Here is a 23,516-nt window from a genome sequence, read left to right on the forward strand (position 1 = left end):
GAATTTATTATCAGTCTGTCACCCACTCTTGTATGCACGTAACAGTTTCTTTTTGCCTTCAGAAGCCTCTGATGCTCTTTATCTTATCTCCTTCCTCACTGTGTCCTCTTGGTGAGCTCAGGTCTGTTGTTTGTTCCTGTTGTGGGACTGTCCTTTCAATACTTGATTTGTTCCTTGTTTCAACTAGTAAACAAACTAAAGTCCTGTTATAATCACATTGTTTCTAACTGCAAGCTGGCCAAGATTTGATTCTTATAATTGCTTAAGCTAATTACTTCCCTTAACATAATGATTTATTCCTTCCCTCAAGATGAAGAAAGGAAGGTGAGGAGGGAGAGGAAGGAGAGGAAGGAAGAGGAAGGTGAGGAGGGAGAGGAAGAGAGGGGAGGGGAAGGGAAAGGAAGGAGAGGAGGGAGAGGAAGGAAGAGGAAAGAGAGGAAGATGAAGGCAAGGAGGGAGAGGAAGGAGAAGAAGGGAGAGGAAGGAGAAGAAGGGAGAGGAAGGTGAGGAGGGAGAGGAAGAGAGGGGAAGGGAAAGGAAGGAGAGGAGGGAAAGGAAGGAGAGGAGGGAGAGCAAGGAAGAGGAAAGAGAGGAAGGTGAGGAGGGAGAGGAAGAGAGGGGAAGGGAAGGAAGGAGAGGAGGGAGAAGAAGGGAAAGCAAGGAGAAGAAAGGAATGTGAGGAAGGGATAGGAAGGCAAGGGAAGAGAGGGAGAGGGATGAAGGCGAGAAGGGAGAGGAAGGTAAGGAGGAAAGTGAGGAGGGAGAGGAAAGTAAGAAGGAGAGGAAAGTGAGGAGGAAGAGAGATGAAGGCAAGGGGGAAGAGGAAGAGAGAGGAAGGCAAGGAGGAAGAGGGAGAGAGAGAGACAAATGCAAGGAGGGAGAGGAAGGAGAAGGGAGAGGAGGAAGAGAAAGGGAGAGGAAGGAGAAGGGATAGGAAGGACAGGAGGGAGAGGAGGGAGAAGAAGGAGAGGAGAGAGAAGAAGGGAGAGGCAGGGAGCTGAAGGCGAGGGGGCAGGAAGGGAGGCTGCCTCCCCCCGCTCGGAGCCGCCCTGGCGGCGGGGCGGGCGGCGGGAGGGGCGAGGCGCGGCGGGGCCGGCGGCGGCAGAGGCGGCGGCAGAGGCAGCGGCGGGCAGGGCCGGGATCGCGGCGCCGCTCGGGTCGGGGCGCTCCCCCCGCAGCCCCTGGCATGGCCGGGCCGCTACCGCCCGCGCCCCCCGCCGCCTGCCCCGCCGCCCTGCGCAGCCTCCGACAGCGCGAGTTCCCACGGCTCCGAGGTACCGAGCGCCTCCCCGCGCCCGCCTCGCCCGCCGCTCCCCCTATCGCCCCTGCCTTCTGCTTCTCGCTGGGCTCATCCGTCTCCTTTTCCTTTTCCCTCTCCTCCCCCCCTCCTTCTATCTCTCCTTCCTTGTCCCTCTCCCTCTCCTCCTCCCTCTCCTCCTCCCTCTTCTCCTCCTTCTCCTTCTTCTTCTGAGGTGCTAAGGGGCATGGTTTAGTGTTTGATAGGAATGGTTGGACTCGATGATCCGGTGGGTCTCTTCCAACCTGGTTATTCTATGATTCTATGATTCTTCTCCTCTTCCTCCTCCTCCTCCTCCTCCTCCTCCTTCTCCTCCTCCTCCTTCTCCTCCTTCTCCTTCTCCTCCTCCTCCTTCTCCTTCTCCTTCTCCTCCTCCTCCTCCTCCTCCTCCTCCTTCTCCTTCTCCTTCTCCTTCTCCTTCTCCTTCTCCTTCTCCTTCTCCTTCTCCTTCTCCTTCTCCTTCTCCTTCTCCTCCTTCTTCTCCTTCTTCTTCTCCTCCTCCTTCTCCTTCTTCTTCTCCTCCTCCTTCTCCTTCTTCTTCTCCTCCTCCTTCTCCTTCTCCTTCTCTTCTCCCCCTTTCCCTTTCCCTTTCCCTTTCCCTTTCCCTTTCCCTTTCCCTTTCCCTTTCCCTTTCCCTTTCCCTTTCCCTTTCCCTTTTCCTTTCTCCTTCCCTTTTGCCCTTTCCCCCTTCCCTTCTCCTTCCCCTTCCTCTTCCCCTTCCCCTCTTCCTCTCCTTTCCTCTTCTCCCTCTCCTTTTCTCCCTCTCCTTTTCTCCTTCCTCTCCCTCTTCTTTTCTCCCTCCTCCTCTCCCCTGTCTCCTTCTCTCTCTCCCCATCTCCCTCTCCTCCAACATGAGTTCAGTAGCAGGACTTACATACTGCAACAAGATGCAAAGCAAGATATTAACAAGGAGAGGTTGGAAGATATTAACAAGGAGAGGTTGAAAATTGTGAAACAGGCCCTGCCTGAGTAAAGGTTTATCCTGAGGTGGAACTTTGTAAACAACTTTGGCAGCTTATATAGATCCCCCCCCAACATTAAACGCTTCTTGAACATATTACTTCAAATCTAATAATGAACGATATATTAAAATAATTAATTTTACTTAAAGACTTATCAATGCCCATGGTATTAGCTCATTAAAATACTTGGGGAAAAAATAGAACAGAGAGCAGAGTGAATGACATCAGTTTGGATGTCTTGAACCTGTCATTTAGGCAACTGTCAGTTAAGAGTCTTGCTTTACTACTTCATTTTGTCATTTCTTTGATTTTTAGTGATAGAAAGCAGGAGTGGCTTTCTGACACATGGGTGTTTGGGCAAAGAATGGAGTTACACACCTAGTTACCCTTTAGAGGGATGTGGAAAACACCTATTTTTGAGCATCAGTTTGAGGAACTTTAAGATTCAGAAAGTTAATTTCACAGTCTGGTGTTAGTCAGTTGCATCAGTGGAATTTTGATAACAAGAAGCTGCTTGTCCTAATTTCATGCCAGCACTCTGAAAAGTTGGTGTTTTGTAACAAACATTGTTTGAACACTTTATCAGTTGACTTTTCAAAACTCCTGAGAACCAGGCTTGTTTTTCCAAAGCTCTTTGCTATACCAAGGTTTTGAAATAAAGTGTATCTGATGATGAATGATGTCTATGTTCCCAAATGGAAGTCACTGTAAAGGCAGCATATTAGGAGTTTACCTTCATTTGAAGATGCCTTGGCTACTGTAGGCTACTGAATTACACTTCATTAATGCAACCTAGTAAAATAGCATGTGGATGATAGATAATTTATATTTCCTGAAAAAAATAAACAAAACCAAACACAAGTTTGAAACCAACGCTTTCTTAATATTAGCTAATTGCAATCACATAGCAGTCTCTGGTAAGGTGACCTAGGTTGCAATTTCCTTCTGCCTTTGTAACTAAATGGGGCTTCTCCAAGTGACATACAAAGGAATTAATGGAGCTTTCAGGATTTAGCTAGTTAAGCATTTTCAGTGATCTGCCAGAACATGCAGGCTGGGAGATGAGGTAGTTGTTTTACTTCTCTGGTGGCCCCAGGTCAGCTTTATGGATAAGTCCTGCCTGTACAAACACTGCTTCTCAAAGGAACCTGTAGCTGTTCATGGAGTTTATCTCTGCTGGTTGTGTCCCTACTCCACAAATATGCTGCAATTTAATCTCTTCTAGTAACCAGTAATCCTAACCAGTTCCACTAGGCAAAACAGAATGAACACGACATTTTTTTTTTATTTAAGCAGACCTCAAAGATCTTTCAGTCATTAAAGGTGGATAAATATTCAGATTTTGCTGCTTGCTTTTTATGTGAACACAAATATTTTTGAGTCCCTGTCTAGAAATCCATGACTTAAGCCTAATGCTCAATTTTTGAAGCAGCATCTTCTGAGCAGCATGTGATAATAATAATTATCGCATGTTGATATTTTCACGGCTTTCTGATTGGTGATATTTTGTGGCATGACCCAAGGACATCTTGTGCAAAGGGTACTCTCTGGGGAAGGCAGAAGCCTTTTCTGTGTCATAAACCTTTGCTTGCATGGCACTAGTGCATGGCACTATTTCAGCTCTGATATGAGTAGCTGCACAGGTGCCTTTTGAGAAGAAGGTACAACAGAAGCGTGTAGGGAACACTGGCTACCAGACACACTATAAAACCAGGATTTTTCAAAGGTGGTCAACCTGTGGTCCTTGCAAAGTCTGGGGGAGTTTCACTCTTGGCTTTATCATAGGGAAGGTGAAGCTTATACTGAGTGTATTGGGCATCTCCCTTTCAGGTTTTGTGAAGGGATAAAAGAAACTACTTTCCTTCCTTGAATCAGCAGGATCTGTCTGTTTTGGCACAGAAGCCTTAAATTCTACCTTTTAAGCCACGGTTTATCTTCAGTTCTGTAATTCAAGGACTGTTGGATGATGACTGGAGCAGCCCCTTCTAAAAATATATGTGCAGTCTGTGAAACGGATCCCTGTTTCACAGGCAGCAGTGTATGCGCATTATGTGACCTTGACTTTAATCTTGTGAGCAGTGTATCCTTATCTGCAGTGTAGGATTGTAAATTACACTTTAGAAATGGATAAAGAAATCAGCAGGAGTTTATAGGTTCTGTTGTTAAGTAATGGGGATGAATATGCTTCTGTGATGTTTATCAAAGCAAAGAAAATACCAGCTTCAGTTTGTATCATGGTTTTAAAAAAGAAAAAGCTGACGTGATTTGTGATCCAGTGTTTAATCCAAAAATACCTTTCCACTTTCAGTTTTGTGCCAGCATCCTCCTCTAAGATAGCTACGTCCATTTCAGTGGGAGCTTTCCAAGAGTCATAAGCAGTGGATACCTATCCCACGAATAAAAAACAGCGCATATTACCAGCAGAGATAAAGAAGTCATTATCCCACTCTAGTCAGCACTAGTCAGACTGCATCTGGAGTACTGCATCCCGTTTTGGTCCTTGCAGTACAAAAACGGGATGCAACGGGCTGGGGAGAGTCCAGAGAAGGCCTACTAAGATGATCAGAGGACTAGGAAACCTTCCATACAAAGTAAGGGTGAGAGAACTGGGTTTATCCAGCCTTAAGAAGAGAAGACTTAAGGGAGACCTTGTACCATGTACCAGTACATAAAGGGTGTCTACCAAGAGGATGGAAACTACTTTTTCATGAGGAGTCACATAGAAAAGACAAGGGGTAATGCGTATAAGTTGTTCCTGGGGAGATTCCAGCTGGATTCCAGAAGAAATTTTTTCAGCATGAGAACAGGTAAACATTGGAACAATCTCCCCAGGAGAGTGGTAGATTACTCTACACTGGACACTTCTAAGGCTCAGCTTGAAAGGGTTCTGGGCCGTCTCATTTAAACTACCTAAAAGGCTGGAACTTCTTTAAGGGTAGCTGACTATTTGAACATAGTCTTTACTGAGGCAAGATATGCTGTCATATTGAATGTCAGGTGGGTCATTGTTCCATATTTCAACAACACTCATGTAACAAATCATGAGTTACCTTAGTAGTACAAACATTTGTGGTATGTGTGATTACATACAACTGACAATAGTAAAATAGTTTGCCTGTTAAAAAAAGAAAGGCAAGCTAGGCTTTGAGTGACAGAATAAGCCTTTATTTCTTTGAATCTTGAATGGTGTCCCAGGAACTGGTCACCTGCATGAGAGCTTATTCTACTGTTCAGTTAAGGAATAGCTTCTTACACACCTTGCTGGTAATTATTCCCATCAAGGCAGATGCAAGAATTAATTATGAGTTCCCTCAAGCCCACACAGCTGGCCAGAATTAAGCTACCCAGCTAGAGTCCTAGGAGAGACAACACCTCCTGGAAAGGTAAAATGATTTCATCCGCATGCAGAGATTGACATATGCTAATGTTAATGCAAATGTAGTGCTTACGTTGCCTACCTAAAGGCAGCAAATGTAATGTGTAGGGGAAGGATGAGGCTGCTTTTGTGGTCTTGTTGGAAGATTCTGGGTAGCTAGGAGTGCTGCTAATTGTGCTGGAGAATAAGTCTCACTGAGTTACCTCATCTCTAGCTTACCCTGAGCAGAAAATGAACCTTCTAAACCTCTCATTTTGGTGTCTAAAGCTGAAAGCTCCTCTTCCTACCACTGTGCAAAACTTGTTTATTCGCTCTTTCGTCAACAGCTGTGAGATCTCTGGCTGATAACCTGCTCCTTTCCTCTATAGCCCCTCTGTGATAACATGATCTGATTTTGAGAAACCCTTTTTTTGGGGGGGGGGGGGGGGGGGGCAGGGAAGAAGAGGGACGAGAAAGCAAAATAAATTATATTTATTGAAGGGGGCTGCTGGTGGGCAGTTTGAAATGTTGGAAGACATCTGGTAAGATGCATTTAGTGGGTGGAGAAGGTGTAAAAAAGAAGCTGTGACATGGGAAGCGTAACTGCACAACTGTGTGTGACAATTGTTTTGTAAAAATCAATATATGTGCTCAGTAAAGCCTTAATGCTTCCTGTCGATTTCAAGTCAGCAGTAGTTATCTAAATAAGCTATTATCTAAAGAAAAAGAGTAAGCGTGTGTGGAACATAAAGTAGATTTAGTACCAAATGCAGTAACAGCAACTGTGTTAGTTTCAGATGGTTTCCTCTGGCTACATAGAAGTAATGGCTACTGTTAAAGAACTTCTTATCTTGCATATCAGGGTTCAGAAGGCTATTTGTGTTCTGCTCTGTGCTGGACTGGTCTTTCAAGTTATCACTTGGATGTGGGAGATCTTTTACTCTTCATGATGGATATAGCTCTTGGTGAAGCGTAGTCAGTGATACTGTCATTGTAATGTTTCAGCACTGAAAAAAGTTTTAGTTACTTAAGAGAGGAAGAAAATTCCCTCAAAGATACAGATATTGTCTTCTCTCTCTTGAATTATATTACTCACAGTAATATGTATAATTCAGATTTAGCTTCAGATTTGGTGTTGTAAATCCCATATAAACATGTTCACTGCACCACTACACTGGCTCTGTAATTGCCTATGCCACATAGTACAAGACATTTAAGACTGTGTCTGGAAATCAAAAATGCTGAACAAAAAAGCAAAATACCAAACCCCCAAAATACCAAACCTGATACAGCTGACATGATCTCAGAATTTCCAGGTGTATTTTAGAAATAGTCAATCGCTTGGGACTGGATACATTACAACAGGAACTAATTATATAAATAGACATTATATTTTTTAAATCAACATGTAGAGATTAATTAAAAAAATTCTAGATTTGGAAAGATACTTTATGGAACTCCAGAGATGCTGCAGGGTATCAGACACTCATTGAAAAAAAAACTTGCACTTTTAATTAAAAGATATGCTATCTCTAAAATTAATGTCTGCACAAGATGTATATTAGCGTATGAAAGCATTGAAACAGGCAGATGTTTTATTTAGAAAAGCAGAAGATGCTTTCTTATGTCTTACTCAGAAATTGGAAATGCACCAAAATCTTGTTCCTACAAAATCCCACATTTGTGGTGCTTTCCTTCTTCTATTGCCTTTGCTTCCTCTTAAATTCTCCTCTTTGCCCTTGTCTCTTGTTATGATGTTGCTATATGTGAGATGTGCATTGATTTCTTCCCAGCCTATTTCTGTATATTTCCATGGGATGTGCATCTGGGGTTTTTGTTGCAGTTGTGTGGGCTTATTTAATATGAAATGTAAGAATATTAATTGAATAGTATATGAAAGTTTTCAGACAGATGTGATCTGCTTCTGGTGTCCTTGCTTTTATACTGGAATTTATTTCCTCTGCAAAATCAGAACATGGCATGTGACGCTCTTGAAATTTGCATTATTTCACTAGCAATTCCCCTATCTGAGCTGCTCACCAGAATTCAAGGGTCTGAGGACAAAGAGACAAACAAAGAGACAAGAGGTCAGTTTTTGTTGATCAGCTTGATTCATTGCATACTTGATATCAGAGAGCTGCTGCAGAGGCATTGCTTGAATGCGTAAAAGTCAGACACTGAATTCGGGAAGACCATACTGCAGAGTCCTGCATAGTAAAAAGCACTGATACGAAGGGTTGATAAATGGATGGACAGCACAGTATATTTGCAGAGCAGGAGGCTATTGGGATGTTTAACTTGGAGATGGTATTTAGGAAGTAGGATGCTGAGCTTTCAAATGTCTCAGGCTTTTTATTATAGGTTGTCTTGGCCAAAGCCATCAAAGCAGATGTCTTCCTTTATGTGACATTAAAATACTAGTAAGGTGAGGGTTTTTCTGGTAAAAAATAACTTCACTTAACTTAGAAACTTAACTAAATGCAAAAGTTTCTTCTTAGAAATATGTTAGGTTGGGGTTGGTAGGATTTTTTTTTTCTCTTTGTAAGTTAATAACGCTGATGGCATTACTGCGCCTGCATATTGAGAACCACAGAGTGGTTCCTGTCACATCTGTTAGGAGGAGATGTGTTTCATGGAAGTATTATGAACAAGATGGTGTCAAGAACTGAAGGTATGGGAAAGGGATGCCAGAGTTATGGAGAAACGGGAATAGTAAGGCAGGGAGGCATAAAGACAGACTGTAAAGCACTAAAAAGCCAGGCTTAATTGGCTTCATTGATAAGAAGGCAAATTGTTACACTCAAGGAAGGATTCATGGCAGCCCAGATATATCCTGTGCTGTGGTGCTCTTTGCCTCTTCACCTTCTGTCCTGCCATGGAGAAGTGATCATGTGCGAGGTGCCTGTGATGCGCATGTGGCCACAGGCAGGCAGCTGTTATGGGAGTGTCACGCAGGAAAGTGTTGGGTTTTTTCCAGCATGGGAAATACAGATATAAAACTGGAAGGCAGGTATTTGGAACTTCCTCTTCCTGCTATTTTATTTTCCCCTTCTTGCCTTCAGCATTGTACTGACTCACTTCTCCTTTCTTGTCGGAGCCAGGGGAATGTGGCTTTTACAAGAGAAGTAAAAAAGGTATGGTTTCTGTGCCCATTCAGATTATTCCCTGGAGCAACAGGACCTAAAGTGCTTGTAAAAGAAAGCTAATAACATGACTGGACAGAATTTTTGTCACTTACAATCCTCTTAAAAGAAAGAAATATCCAAGGATGTGATCTTCTGGTGACATGGTTAGCTGAGGAAGGACAGGCACACAACTAAGCTTACTTCTTCTAGCCATATACAGAATAATGTTTGGAGAGATGACAGGAATCTAATTTGAACAAATATTAATTAATTAAATTAATGTTGTGTAAATTAATTTCATTAATGCACAATTAAACACCAAATATCACTGTCTGTACCATTTACAAACTCACGAACAAGTCAGGTGAAGTTACACAGTCATCAGAAAGTTTGTCCTGTAACTTTTTCCTGAGAAGAAATTGAAGCCCAACCTTTTCCACATTTTTATATTCAAGCCACAAGGTGCATTAAAGTTGTCATAATTCAGTAATTTGGAACTGATGCTATCAGTAATGAGTACAAACAGACGTTGACTTCCTTTTAAAAAAAGGGCTTCGTGTTGCGTAAAATGCGCTGTTCATCTGCTGTGCCACTGATTTCCCAAGTAATATATTAAAGAATGTAACTTATTAAATAATTTATGAAATGTGTGACTGGGAGTCACATTTTTATATTTTGTATATCTGCCTTTAATTTCATTCAACGTAAATAATTAGAATTGTCACAAACCAAAATGTTATTCAGCTGCTCTGGCAGTATAAAATGTCTGAAAAATCTGACATTGTCTTTGATTCATCCCACGCTAGGAAAATATTTGTTACAGATTTAATCAATTCAGGAGTGCGTAAACCCAGTGAGCAGAATTGGGAAGCTCTTTGTAATACCCTGTCTTATCTCAGTTGTGATGGACAATTTGCTTTGATAATGGATGTTGCCTTCTCATGAGACTGGATAAAAGCAGATAAATAAAATAAAACTAGCTAGAACTCGTTACCTGCAGGAAAAAGGAGCCTTTGCCAGATGCAGAGTGGATACCGCCCCTCACCAACCCCCCCCAATAAACTCACCAGTATAGCGTAGCAGAGAATTAATGTTCAGATGACACTGTACAGAGATTATTGCACTCTTGTTACTTGATCATAGAGTTTATGGTCATGGACAAATGAGACATTTGATTTATGAATAAGAGCTTTTAAAATGTATTCACTTAAGGATGCGAATATCTGAGAAGTGTCATGGAAAGTGGTCATGAAGCATAGCAATTTAATAATTGTTTTCCTACAAGCTTAGCATAGATGTTTAGCGACAGGTACAGTGCTGCTGGGACAGCCTAATAATACAAATGCAGGATGGCTGGTTGCCCTTTTAAAAAGATCATTTAATACTACTACGAGCAAAGAAAAACATACGTCGTTTAAATTCATTAGAAGTGAAATGAAAGACTTGCAGTACATAAGAAATAAACTAAAAACCCATGTAAGACACGTTTTGTGTAACATGACATATGCAAAAGACATTAAAAATGCAAAAATAACCCTCAAGGGATTTCTGCCAAGGTGTATTTTGAAGTCAGAATAGGGAAATAAAGAGAACAACACATCTAAACTGCACTGCAGCAAATTTTCCTTGTTTACTGGGAGAGAGCAGTGCCTGTGAGAACTCTCAAACTCCTTTCCATTCTGTTTACAACTATTTCTGATTTGGCTGAGGCATATGTTCATGCCAGGTGTTTTTTTTTGCCATTAATGAAATTAAGCCCTCTGTTTTAAGGATTGTTAACTGTCCAGTTAACTGTTCAGTGAACTGTCCTAGTATTTCTCCAGGCTCACCAAGAGCCAAAATATAGAAGGAAGTGGGGGAATAAACCTGACAACTTCGGATTTGGGTTTTTTTTTTCAGTTGATAACAAGAAGTTAGGATTTGATACCATGAAGTATTTTCCTTGAGAAAGGTTGATCATGAGTGATGATTCTCATTTCAGTTGCGCTGTTTAAGGCTCTCTGTGTCTGTAAAATGCTGAGCTGAAGGAAGAAGATGGGTGTGAGTAAGGGGGAAAGGAGACAGATATCTGGGGACACAAAGTGAGCTTCTTTAGTATTCCTTTTCATACCGCAAAAAGTCATTTCAGCGGTTACTTTCATAGCTTATTATCAAGATCAGTTTTAAATGTTCAGTTTTTCTGTCTCTTTAGAGACCTAGGGTTTTTTTTGATTGGAAAATGGAATTTGAAGTGATATTTGGATGATGAAGTACTGCTTGGATAGGAACCAGACTTCTGGGAGTGAGCAAGGAAGTAATAATGATTTTGTTAGAGTCTGCCTTATGTTCAGTCTTGGAGAAGCTTATCTGCAGAGCACAGTTAAGTGTCACGACACCTCAGGGTCTTCAGGTAAGGACTACTGTGGTCCCTGCTTCATCTAACCTTCTAGGAGATATTTGGGCATAGAAGACAAAGCCTTTCTGTGGTGCTATGGTAGCCCTCCTTGAGATGTAGACTGCATAAAACTGCATTCCTCCACCCTGTGTTTTTTGATATCAACATGCCCAAACGGTGGGTCTAGTCCAATGAAATGCTCTTTGCTTATCCGTAGATGCCTGTAACAACACAATGTTGAGAACTTTGTGAATGATGAAAAAGTATAAATCCTAGTGAGTTACAAAATTCTTTTCTTTTTCTACTGAATTCCCTTTCTATCTGGTTAGTTTCTGGTTTTCAAGTGTTGGGAGAAATTTTCCGCTGTACCCCCTAAATGTCAAATTTTAAAACACTTGCTTTCTTTGGAATTTTTATATTCTGATTAGCTTTAATGAAAGACAAAGCCAGCCTTTTAGCTTATTGGAGCTGAAGCTGCGCGTTAGAAAGGAAATAATGAAAATCTCCGTTCCTTTAAATGTGTGGACTGTTGCTGAGTTCACAGTGTGTAATGCTTGTTTGGAGGCACTAGGTCAATTCTGTGAGTTTTTCATCACTGAGCATGACAGCTCCTAAGAGATTAAATAGCTGTTACCATCAGAACTTTAATTCCATTTCTGCAAGTACAGGGAAGGATAGGTGTACTTGCAAAGCATCATGAGGATTACACTGCAGCGCTGCTTGGATAAACGTCAGTGCTACTGAAGTGGGGGAAACACTACCAACTAATCTCATGAAGGCTGTTATGTTTCCAAAAGTGCCCAATCAAATCTTCGAATCTGAATGCTGGATATCTTACAGGTACATCCAACATCTAGTGTCAGTCACTGCGGCTTCTGCTTTCTTGTAGTAGAAATGTGGCTACGCACTGAACTGATCGAATAGCAGTTCATTTACAGTGATCTTCTTCGGGTTTTGTATTTCAATACTACATGTAAAACTATTTATAATAAGTGTGTAGTAAGAACTTGGAGGGAAAGCTTGCCTTTGGCTAGTTCTAACCTCTTCTAATGCTTCCTAAAATTTATAGAACTTACCGTGGCTTTAAAAATTAAGTTCTTTTAATACTAGCATAAATGAGACTAACATCACAGGTGCCATAAATCCTACTTTTATTTAAACAGAGAGCATCCAGATGAACAAAGTAAAATTGCAGAGGAGAAGAGTATTTGGCTGAATGGACTTGCATTGAGCTGAGCGACATTAGAACTTAGTCCCCTGTGCTGGAATTGTCTAGTGAATGGAAATTTATTCAAGTTAGAACTGTGCGTAACTCTCTTCAAAGATATCCACCAATAGTTATGGTTAACTTAGATATTTTAGATACCTTTGCTTTGGTCTGTCTTATTTGGGGGACGAGACAAAGTGAAGTATCTTTTCTGTCTTTAACAAAAGAAGCCCTGAAAAAGAAATCCCACAACTTTGTTGTGTTCCCAAAAGTTGGTATTGGCATTGTTGAGTGTTAATGCTGTTCTGTAGACTTTAATTTTGATTAACTGAGACTGAAAGCAGAAGCAATGACTTCTAGGTTATCACTTTGCCAAAAACCATCAAAATGTATAGACAGAGAAGGTGGAAAAGAGTTTATAAGGGAAGAGAGTCTCTAGATTTACATCTGCTTTTCCTTGTATTTGGCAACAAGAAGCAAAGTAAAACTCTAATTATCCTCTTAAGGGAATACTTACATATATATATTCATATACACATCTCAGTCCTGTATACAAAGGCATATTTGTAAATAAAGTCATATAATATGTACATAGAGGAAACACTCAATCACTTGGATGGTTTGAGACACGTCTGGACCCATTCTTTGTTTGTTGTAACTGACTCTAGTAAGCTCATTTATGTCATTTTGAGATTCTGTTGCCTCTGTTATTATAGACCTCCTACTCTTCATGTCAATGGATTTTTAAAGATGATGTGCATTTTGAATTGATACTTGGACTTCTAGAGAGTGCATGCATACCGCAGAGACTGAAGATGACCTGTGGACACCGTATAGCCATATGAGAAGCCCAGCATATCTTATTCAAGAAAGAAAAATTTCACTTGTTTCAAAGGTCATTTAAGCTTCTGTGCGGATCATAACCTAACTCTTTGACTTGGCCTGGAACCAAAAAGGTAATCAGTGCAGTATGTTTAGGAAGTGCTGATTATAGCGTATTTGTTAATGGTTCAACTCATAGAGTCCAGCAAATCCTCGTCATTACTTAAAAGGCTCTGAGTCAGACCTCGATGCATGTTATCAATTTTGAATAGAGCTTGCTTCTCTTTCGTGGAAGCAAGGTCTCTATGACCTGAAGGCAAAGTTCTACTCTGGTTATTCATTGTAGTACTGTACTCAATCAGACCTCGCTTGAGTTCTTTTTTGACTCACTGGACTTTGGAAAAGACATTTTTTGTCCCATTGCAGACCTTCAGGAGTCAAAGAAACTGACCTCTGCAATGGTAATGTCTGTAGCCAATGCAAAGTAATGTCTCTGGAAGAGCCATAAACTGCTCTTTACAAACAGCTGTTTAGAAGTATCCAACAGTGGTTTTTTTCTGTCTAAAGTTAGATTCAGAGTAAGGACTAAACCTCCAAAAGCTGTGTCACAAGTTAACAGTACTTTAGAAAGAGGGTCATAAACTATATGCTTGTGTCAACATCTCAAGTGATTTTTAATTTTCTTTTAGTATGCTGTGACATGCCAGACACTAGGGAAGTTACAAAAAAAATAGAGTATCTAGAAGCTGCATGCTGTTATTCCTATTAAAAGCAGGCCTGCGTTAGGTTGGATTTCTCTTGCATACTGCTGTGTTCAGGCCCAGTCATTAGGAAGCTGGTATTTTGTTACTTTTGTCAGAACTAATTAACAAATCTCTGCAGTTGTCTTACTGTTTCAGAATTAAAAGCTGTGGTTTTCTGTAACATTATTTTTTGATAAATATTCTTTTTCATTCCTGGCACTTTCCTCAGAATGGAGGTTGAAGACTTTGAATCTATGCTTGATCCCTAAGAAATGGAAAATAATCTGTAGAAACTACTTTAGGTCAAATACAATACGTTATTAACAGAACATTTATACCAATGTATAATTATTTTCCTATTAAATTATTGACATAAATGTGTTTGTTGGCTATTTATTTTTTTCAGTGGGAAAAATCTTGTTTTCCAATTAGGTGATGCTTTTTGAAGTATTGCATTGTGTGTGGAGATATTCGTAAATTGCAGTTGTCGATCCTGAAATAATTTTACAAAATAATTATACTTTCAAAAAAATCCCCAAATATGAAATAAATTTGTTTAGTGAGTTTTGTTATTGATGTCTTTATATCTAATGCAGTCTATGAACTTCAGTAAAGGTGAAGCAATTGAGCACAATCTTATAATTTAGATTGGTCTGTCTATAGTTGAATCAGTTTCACTTGAGGTAGCAGTTTGGATTGAATTACTATAAAGTAAAAGTTAAACTGGCTTGTTCTGTGTGGAATCACTGCCAGAAGATTTTATGATGGAAAAATATTTAGATTAACTCAATACATATACACTAAAAAGGCTTATACATAGTTTTTCATGCATGCTTCCCATGTGCCTAGTAAAATTTCAGTATTTCTGTGTTTTATTGAAGTGAAATTTCCACGATGCGTTATATTCAGGTAACTACTGAGGTAGTTACTCAGAAGTGATATTGAAACTCCTGGACTTAACATTTTTTCTCACTATTAAAAGCATGCTGAAAAATTGTTGTTGTCTCCTGTTTGTGGTTTCCTTTTACACTGGTGACTGTTTACTGGTGAAAAGGTGATAAAGAAAATGTTGGTCAGGTGTTTCACATGGACTTTCCAAGTGTTGAATCTCTCCCTGGTTTAATAATGCTGTTTTTTCTGACTACTAGAACAATTAAGAGTGTAAACCAGATAAGGAGTAACAGGTAGGAGTGTAAGCCAAGAGATGTGGATGCAAAGGTCTGAGCAGGTGTTTTTCCAGTAAAGTTAGGGAAGATTAATCTAGCTTTCCAGAGCTCTGAGATCTTTTAATGGAATATGCATTCTGCTCCCCCACGCCATGCTCTCCAGCCCTCTATCTACCCCAGAGAAAGCACTTCCATCTGGAATAGGTGCCACTGGGACTGGGTTGTCAGGTTTATCATGCATTAGAAATAAAAGAAGATGGCATTTTTTAGCCAGATCAGGTGGAGAGGGTGAGTCTCCCTTAACTGATTTGTCACAAGGGAGAAGTACCTGTTGAACCTTAGTGGGTAAAGATAGGTATTAAAACAAAAAAAGATGCTGACATGGGAAATAGAAGAGTACACTGACATGATAAACATAGTCTGGAGGCAAAGATGTAGTTTCTTACTAGGATGGTGTGATTCTGAAGCAGTGTTCTGGTTTGAGCAAGGTATACTAATAAGGTACTAATTTTTCAGATGGGAATGGCTTGGTTGATAAGTGTAGTCACCTATTGTAGCAAAGGTCTACACACTGGAGGCCAGGAGAGTCTTCTCAGACCTCTCGTTTCATGAGAGGACAACAGTCCTCACTTTCTTTGTTTCACAGTCTTTGAATCTGCACAGTTCCTCTTGATAATGTCGTTACTTGGTTTTATATGTTTGCCTCTGAAAGATAGTCCTGATATGTGCTGAAGGAAAACTTACGTTTCTTTTATGCCTATATTCCTGAAGTTGATCCTCACTATCTGTTCCTGGCAACAGACTATTTGCAGGATGATATAAGTTGATTAAGGGCTGTAACTGTGTGTGGGGAAACTTCTGTGAAGAACTTCCTTTGGAGCATAACTTTATTACTGGTGAGCAGTAGCAGCCTCTTCTCTTGCTGGAAAAAGCCAGCAGAGGGAGGTGCTGTTGTGTTTGTCTACGAAGGCATTGCACGTTGTCTTGTCATCAAGAAGCTGGGAAGTACTTCTGTAAGGCCTCAACAGTCAGGGTTTGCTGTTTGTCATTCACTATTCATTGCATGTGCCAGTTCCCATGCAGGAATTACTATTAATTATTCCTATGATTGCACATTCAACCCAGGGCTCTGGCTCCCAGAAGCTCATAGTTATTTTAGTGTTTCTGTGTAATAAAATGAGTTCTAAGTGAAAGGGATAAAGAAAAGAGTAACTTTTTGGTTTTCTGTTATTTTGAACTTAGTTTGTCTTTTCCTAGTGTTTTTGGAAACCCATAAAGTAATTAATAAGACCTACTTCTATATGTCACTGCACATTTCATTTGATATATTTTGCAGGGAATGTTTAAAGTCTCTGATTTGTCCTAGATTTTATATGAATCCAATTAATTCAGGTCACAAAGAAAGAAATATAAATGACTAGAAAAGTCAGTTTCAAACATTATCTTGACATGTTGCAAGCCTGTGGCTGTTTTATAGGAAATATGTGAAGAAAAGAAGAGCAGGAGAATGCTACTAGAATGTTTAGCTAATGACTGCTATTATAAACCATTATTATTAAGATTCCTTAAACATTGCTTTTTACCATCATACTTTTGTCCTAGTGGAAATTCTGAATGCTTTTTTCCTACACAAAAGTGAATGTTTCTGTGAAAATTCAAGCAATACCAACAAAAGCATTTTCCAGAAACAGAAGAACAGGGAATATGTTCTCTTTCAACTCTTCTTGCATTTGATCAATTGCATCAGAGAGAAAGGAAAGAAAAAGAGCCTGAAAGATGATATTATGCTCGCTAGGGAGGTGTGAAAGCTAGTTTCAGTTTGGGTGAGCTACAGTTGTTTGAAGACTTGCATAAATATGAATCACTTGTGATTTATATTTTATCCAAAGACGATGAGACAGTTGGCTGCACTGTGTTATTCGCATGTAGGTGAAGTACCTCTGATTCATGCCCACCAGAAGGGCTTCAGCTGTTCTCACACAAACTGTTAGAGGTGTCTGTGGAAATAAAATTGGAGGTCAGTTGGTATTTAATCATGCCCTAATGAGTAAAAAAGTGAGCACTGAATGGAGTCATGTATTACAGATAGACCACATGAATGAAGGTGGGTGCTGACTGATCCCTTTACTGCGGTCTCAGCACAGGAGCTGGCAAATGATGAAATTTGATGGCATGCCTTTATTTTTTTTTGTTGTCTGCAGCTGTGAAAGAGATTTCATAGAGTTAGATGTGACTTCTTAATAAGTGGGAAATCCTTGCTTTCTAAGCGATCACACATACCTCAATACCAGCAAGCTGTAAACTATAAGCTGCAAGTAGGCGCCTGTGTACACAGAATAATGCCAGTGCTTGCTGGAATAACCCCAGACAACTAAAGAGCCTTTGTGGAGTTGGTATGGGTGCATGGTGTTGACTGTAAACTGTTTGAATGTTCTGTGTGGTTAGCTGTAGGTAATAACTCAAGGAGAGCAAATGATGCAAGCCAACAGCTTGTGGAGAAAAATAATGTGAACTTATTACGGATAAATGCAATTGCACTTTTCATGCTTTGCTTTTTGTAATCAGTCCGTCAAGTCAAACACTAAAATACATTAATTAGACATCAGTTTCCCACAGAACTCAGTAGCTTGTTAGTGGTCCTTAAAATATTGATACCATTATCCAGGTTGCTCACAGGCAAGTGCGGATCAGCATTTGACAGTTGGGTCGAGCTGTGATTACTTGAGTTGATGAACTTGGCGTTCTGGCAGTGGGAAGCGGAATGTGGCCCGTGGCTGCAGGCTGACTGCTGTGTTACTTCGCCAGGCCTGTGGCAATTAAGTCAAATCATGCTGGGGAACAGCATCTCCTTTAACTGCATGGCAGCTATTCAGGCCGCGGGCATCTATGGCCTTGTCCATAAAAGCACTATGCTTTTGTGGTCTTTTTACAGGCTCCTTGGCCTTAAGCAAGGAATACAAAACATTACCTTGTCTAACAGAGGAGGAGTGTTTAGGTGAGAGGCATGTTGTTATTCAGAAAACATACTCTGGTTTTGATAGCTTTTGTCTAAATTAGTGCTAAACAGGAACTGAAGATACAGATAACAATATTCACGAAATACTTAATCCAGAAAATATCCAGAAGAAGCAAATCTCAAGCCATAATAGTAGGATTTTTTTTTTCCTTTTGTTTTTCTTTTAAAGTACTTCATTAATGGTTTTGCAGAACCAGGAACTTTATGTGTCTATACAATGTGTGGGCGTATCATGTCCTGTGTCATTGTGTGATTTTGGACACTTATAAAAGTCATGTCTGTTACATAGTTAAATCTACTTTTGACATTTAATTTAGGAGCATCCCTGGGTGGAGCTAAATTCTTCTATGCAGTCAGTGGAAAGAGGGAGTTACCTCTAAGGGGCATCTGACTTACATGACAAAAATAACCTGAGATACCTGATGTGATTCTACTACCCGTTAAAACCTCACTGTGTCCAAATAATATTTCACTTGTCTACAACCTCTGTAGAGCCCTCTCCTCCTATTTTGACACTTGGTTGTTCCAGTTTTCTCTTGGTTTTGTTTTGGTGTATGAAAATCTCTCATATATATCTTTTGACTGATAATGCTTTATTTTGCCTTCAGCTTGCTTTCATATAATCTGTTTCATACTGCTTTTGTTAATATTGCTGTGCTTAAGATATATATTGTCTCCCCAGGGCACTGGCAGTATCTGCTTCCCAAGTAAAATTGTGTACATAATCCCACTGAATTGCAATTATATCCACCAATCAAAATTTATGACTCTGTACAGTTGCTGCCTCGTAACTACACATTTCATTCTTCATTATGAAATGTTTGGCAGTGTAACTGGCAGCCTGTAATCAGCTGGAGTGCAGGAATTTTGAAGTACTGGGGCAGTGATAAACCTGTGATGCCACAGTGCAGGTTGGCTTGTTTTGGAGACCATGGTAGAATCACAGGACGGCAAAAGATTTAAGTGGTGGACATGGAGCAGACACATGCTATGTAAGTAAATTGGTTATTTTTGGAAGTGATCCTCAAGTCAAAGTTCAGAAAGGTGTAGTACCAAGAACAATTTCAGGGAATAAAAGAACATATTCCATAATATTAAAGTGCTAATAATTTAGCCAGATAGGAGCTGGATGACCGGGCACGTGTTTAGGGGTAAAGCGTGAAGGAGGAGAGAGCTTGCTCTCCATGTGCCACCAGGCCATTGTTGGATGTGCCTCCATGGTCTCTCTGTACTCCTACTCCTGTAGACTGTCCTTTGGATGGTAGATGTATATATAGCTTAATAGTTACTGAAACGTGTAATAAAGACGTAACTGCCTTGTTCTACTCTCAGTTCATCAAATAATGTCTTTAAATTTCTTCAAAGTCGTCTGGAGTTGCTATTTAGGGAAGTGTGCTTTTGTCAGAATCAGGTATTTGGGCTCCAAATGATTAATCTGGGTATTTTCTTTTTGCCTTGTGTATTTTGCAGTCAGTTGGACTATTTACAGTTGACTGTTCTCACTTGGTCTTAAACTGTAATTTTAAAATGCTCCAAATTAAATGGTCTTTATATTTTTCTCATTTAAGAGATAGAAATGTTCAGTTAAACTGAATGGTCCCCTGGCATTTCTGAGGCTCCATGTGCATGTGCGCTTATGAAGTTCTACAAGGAGCCAAGGCAGGCACACAGAGGTGGTGGATGCTTTATTGAGAGATGAATTGTAGCGCAGAAGGAGAACAGAAAGCTGGGCTGGGACTTTCTTCAGCAGGACAGAATGGTCCACGTTGGTTCCCAAAGAGTTTCCCATGTAAAATTCATCTGCAAGAGTATTAGCATATGAATATTACAGCTTATGAGCCACTACTCTTGCTGAATAACTTTCCATAACTAATGCTGACACAATGAATGGTTTTCGATACTCCTATAAAAAAGCCTACTTCTGAAATGTGATTTTATCAAATAGGTGGTATATTATTAGATCAATGAAGTCAGTTACACATTGCAAACATAATAGCATGTAAATTAAATGAAAAGTTAATTTTACATTTTCCCTGAGCAATGAAACCACGTCCTGATAGAGATTGCATTTTAATTTTCCTTTGGCTGGTATTATTATATTTTCTTTCTCCTATTACTTCCTGTAAACAGTATAATATCATAGTGCTGACAGCTTATATACTAAATATCACAGTGAAATAGGGGAAACTGTATTATTCTGTATATACTGACAAATCTTTTTGGTTAATGTGCATTCAATAAAGTTAAAATAGCAAATGTTATTAAAACGGGTAAGAGCGCAATGAAAGTTATTAATGTTCTTTTCTTTGCTGGTGTTATGCATGTGCCACATTTTTTTTCTTTCCTTTAAAAATATAATTTCTTTGAAATAAGACAGCAAAGAGAAAACTACAGTATAAGAGTGCAGTAGCAATAAGGACATTTGTTTCAGCGTGGTCTTAAACAATCAGAGCCTATTTCTTTTTTTGGGCCGCGGAGGGAGAGTATTAAATGCTGTTCCCTGTTTTCAATTAAATGGCAGCATTAAAGAGAAAGTAAAAGTTTAAGAATTAATAATTCTTTTCTTCCTCAACCAAATGCCCTCCCACATTTTCACAGTAATATATACCCAGAAGAGGACTTCAAATAGCGACCAGCTGGAGTTTTTACCTCCATTTCACAAAACCACAGTATTGTCCTTCGTAATGAGCTATGTAATGCATCAAATTCAAAAACTCATGTAAGGTGCCTTTACCCAGAGATCTTTTAGTCCACATTGCCTCACAGGGAGGTCAGCTGGGAGGTTGGAAGTTTAAGTGCCCGTCCTTTCATGGGAGAAGGGTTTGTGTTTGAGGACCCTCAGCTGGTTGCTCATTTTTCGCTCGTGCTTTCCAGTTGCATCATCACTTCAATGCTGTCAGCCTCCTTAGGGCTGAAGAATCCAAACCTGGCAGTTGTCTGCCTCTGGAGGAGCATTGCTTGGGCAGGCTTTTGGTGCCTGTAAAATCTAATAAGCCAAATGTCATTTGTGTGCAGGCTTTGTTGAGAGGGAGTGTTTGCCACCAGTGCCTCCAGGATGGCAGTCGTTCCCCCGTGTCTGGTTCAGGGCTACCTTTTCCCTTTTTCAGCTCTAGGGCTGCCTTTGCCAGTGCTGTGTATAGCTCTGACTGCTGTCATCATGCTGGGTCCTGCTGTTGGGGGTCGTGGCTGTTACTCCCTGCATCAACTCCACCCCAGAGCAGAGGCATTCAGTGCCAAGCTATGGGTTGCACGGCAGGCTCTGGTCTGAGGACACCTATGGTCTCTCCTGCCATGACACAGTATGTCTCTCTCCTTCCAAACCCCCTGCTCAGGTCGGAGCTGTGACCTCTCCTGTCAGAAATTGGACTAGAAGGACGCTCGTGTTCATTGAGACCCCCGTTTACTTCTATGTGCCGCCTCATACTGCTTGGGAGAAACTTTCTAGGGTTTAAAGAAAAACAAGTAAAACTCTGAAAAGTCTATACTGTTAATAAATAAATCCATTTTTCCCCCTCTTCTCCACCCCTCAAAGCATCCCAAAACACTTGATTAACTTCAAGCCATCATTAAAATCCTGCTTTTGCTAGACACTGTAATTGGGGAAATCCTGAGGCAGGGAGGGCCTCAAGATAATAAATAAGAGAAAGGATGGGTGTCTGGATTCATTTTATCATTAGCACTGCATCACATCTTTACCCAATGAATCACGGCTACAGCAGCATAATATATAATTATATGTATTTCCAAGTGTGAAGGCTTCTCATTTAAAGCTTAACTCAATTTTAAATCCCCATGGAAAGTGAAGGCCTTTAAAATACTTAAACAATTCTAATTTTAATCATATTCATCGCTATTAAAATTTGAAATAAGTTGAAATACTTAAGGTAAGTGTAATGAAAAAATGTTATGAAAAGCATGAAACACACTGGAGAAATGAAATAATTGTTAAAGATTAAGAAATCTAAAATAGCCACACGTGAAAAAGCCTTCATTTCCAATAAGCTTTTATTAAAAAGTTTTGCAATAGTTTAATGATATAAAAGGAGATTTAAAAAATGAATTAAATGCTAAGTGCAGCAGAGTGGAAAAAAAATATGTAAATACATTAAAACTTAAACTAGTCCTGTCTTTGTGCTTCAAGCATGATTTAGACCTTGTCACTTCTTGAAAGAGCTGCTTCATCTCTCAACAAGGGGGCAACACTACTATGGTTGCTATTAAAAATAATTGTTATCATTATGGTCATAGTAGTTTTCATAAGCAGTGCCTGTAGAAACAGGCTGTAACAATATACAGTGACTGTAGGAACCAGCTTTGCAAAGTCTTCTACAGCCAGAACAAAAGGTTCTTTCTCTTCCAAAGAACGTGTAATCTGAACATGAAAGGAAGGACCTCTTAAAATATTTTATTAATTAAAATATTTAATTTATTTATTAAAATATTTAATTAAAAATTATAAAGATGCACTAGAAATGTTTGGCTTCTATTGCATCCTCCTTTTTTTTCCTGCTGTTTAATGAGAGATGCCTTGCTGTTAGCATTGCCTGACTATTGGAACGTATTTGAGAAGCATTTTTTGAGAGCTATAGGGACCTCTAAATCAGGCAGAGAAATACCACAACCCAGGAACTTCAGGGAAATTGACTTTTTGTGTGGTGTACTGCATACACTTCACAGTGTAGTCTGTGGGGGAAAATTGAACTAAGCATTTAAAAAATTGAATCTAGTAATTTTATTCTGTTTTAGGGATTACTTACCTTGACCATGCCGGTTCAGCACTTTTCCCAGAGAGTCTTCTTAAAGCTTTTACTGATGACCTCAGAAACAACGTTTATGGTAAGTGCAAAACAGTGTTCCCATTAGTCTTCTCAAGTTTCCATCTAAAAAGATCAAAACTGTGCCTCTTGAGTTGTTGGAAAAGTACTTCTGTGGGTTTTTAAGCTCTGCTATTAAGTAGTTAGAAGACCAGTGATTTTACAATGGAGTCAGTCCATTTGTGTCACCCCTAGATTTATTCTTTGGTGGCCAAGAATAAACAAAGACAATGTACCTCTGAGTACTCTGTTCAGTCTTTTTTTTTTTTTTCATTTTCTGTCACAAAATGCAAAACCAATTTCTTATACAAGGACCAGAATCCAGAACCACCCCCTTCACAGTGAGAGTCGTTAAAGGGACCTTATACTATGGCTCAGTAAAGCATTTTATTTAGAAGAAAGCTTAGTTCAAAGACCCAAAATTAATTTGGTCAGGGTATAGGTGCTATACCTCTCCCAGACTACTGGACTTAGGTGCATCATCAGGAAGGAATACTAAAGTAATCTTGCACATAAGAATATGAGTAAAATATTTCTGCACAATTGTGCAATATCTGGGTGGAGATTTAGCTGTTGCGGTTGTGGATGTGGAAACTTCAGCGCAACTTGAAAGTATTTCTGAGATCCTCTACTTA

The 23,516-nt window shown here is 39.9% G+C and overlaps 1 protein-coding gene across 1 annotated transcript in view; it reads left to right on the forward strand.

Moving 5' to 3' along the window:
- Positions 1–1,186: 1,186 nt before the first annotated feature.
- MOCOS (molybdenum cofactor sulfurase) overlaps positions 1,187–23,516 on the forward strand; it is a 213,001-nt gene continuing 190,671 nt past the window's right edge. The window contains exons 1-2 of the mRNA XM_069852989.1: positions 1,187–1,274; positions 22,814–22,903. Coding sequence (XP_069709090.1) covers positions 1,187–1,274; positions 22,814–22,903 — 178 coding nt within the window. The remainder of the gene's footprint in view (positions 1,275–22,813; positions 22,904–23,516) is intronic.

This window comes from Phaenicophaeus curvirostris, chromosome 3 (genome assembly GCF_032191515.1).
Source record: "Phaenicophaeus curvirostris isolate KB17595 chromosome 3, BPBGC_Pcur_1.0, whole genome shotgun sequence".
Lineage (NCBI taxonomy): Eukaryota > Metazoa > Chordata > Aves > Cuculiformes > Cuculidae > Phaenicophaeus > Phaenicophaeus curvirostris.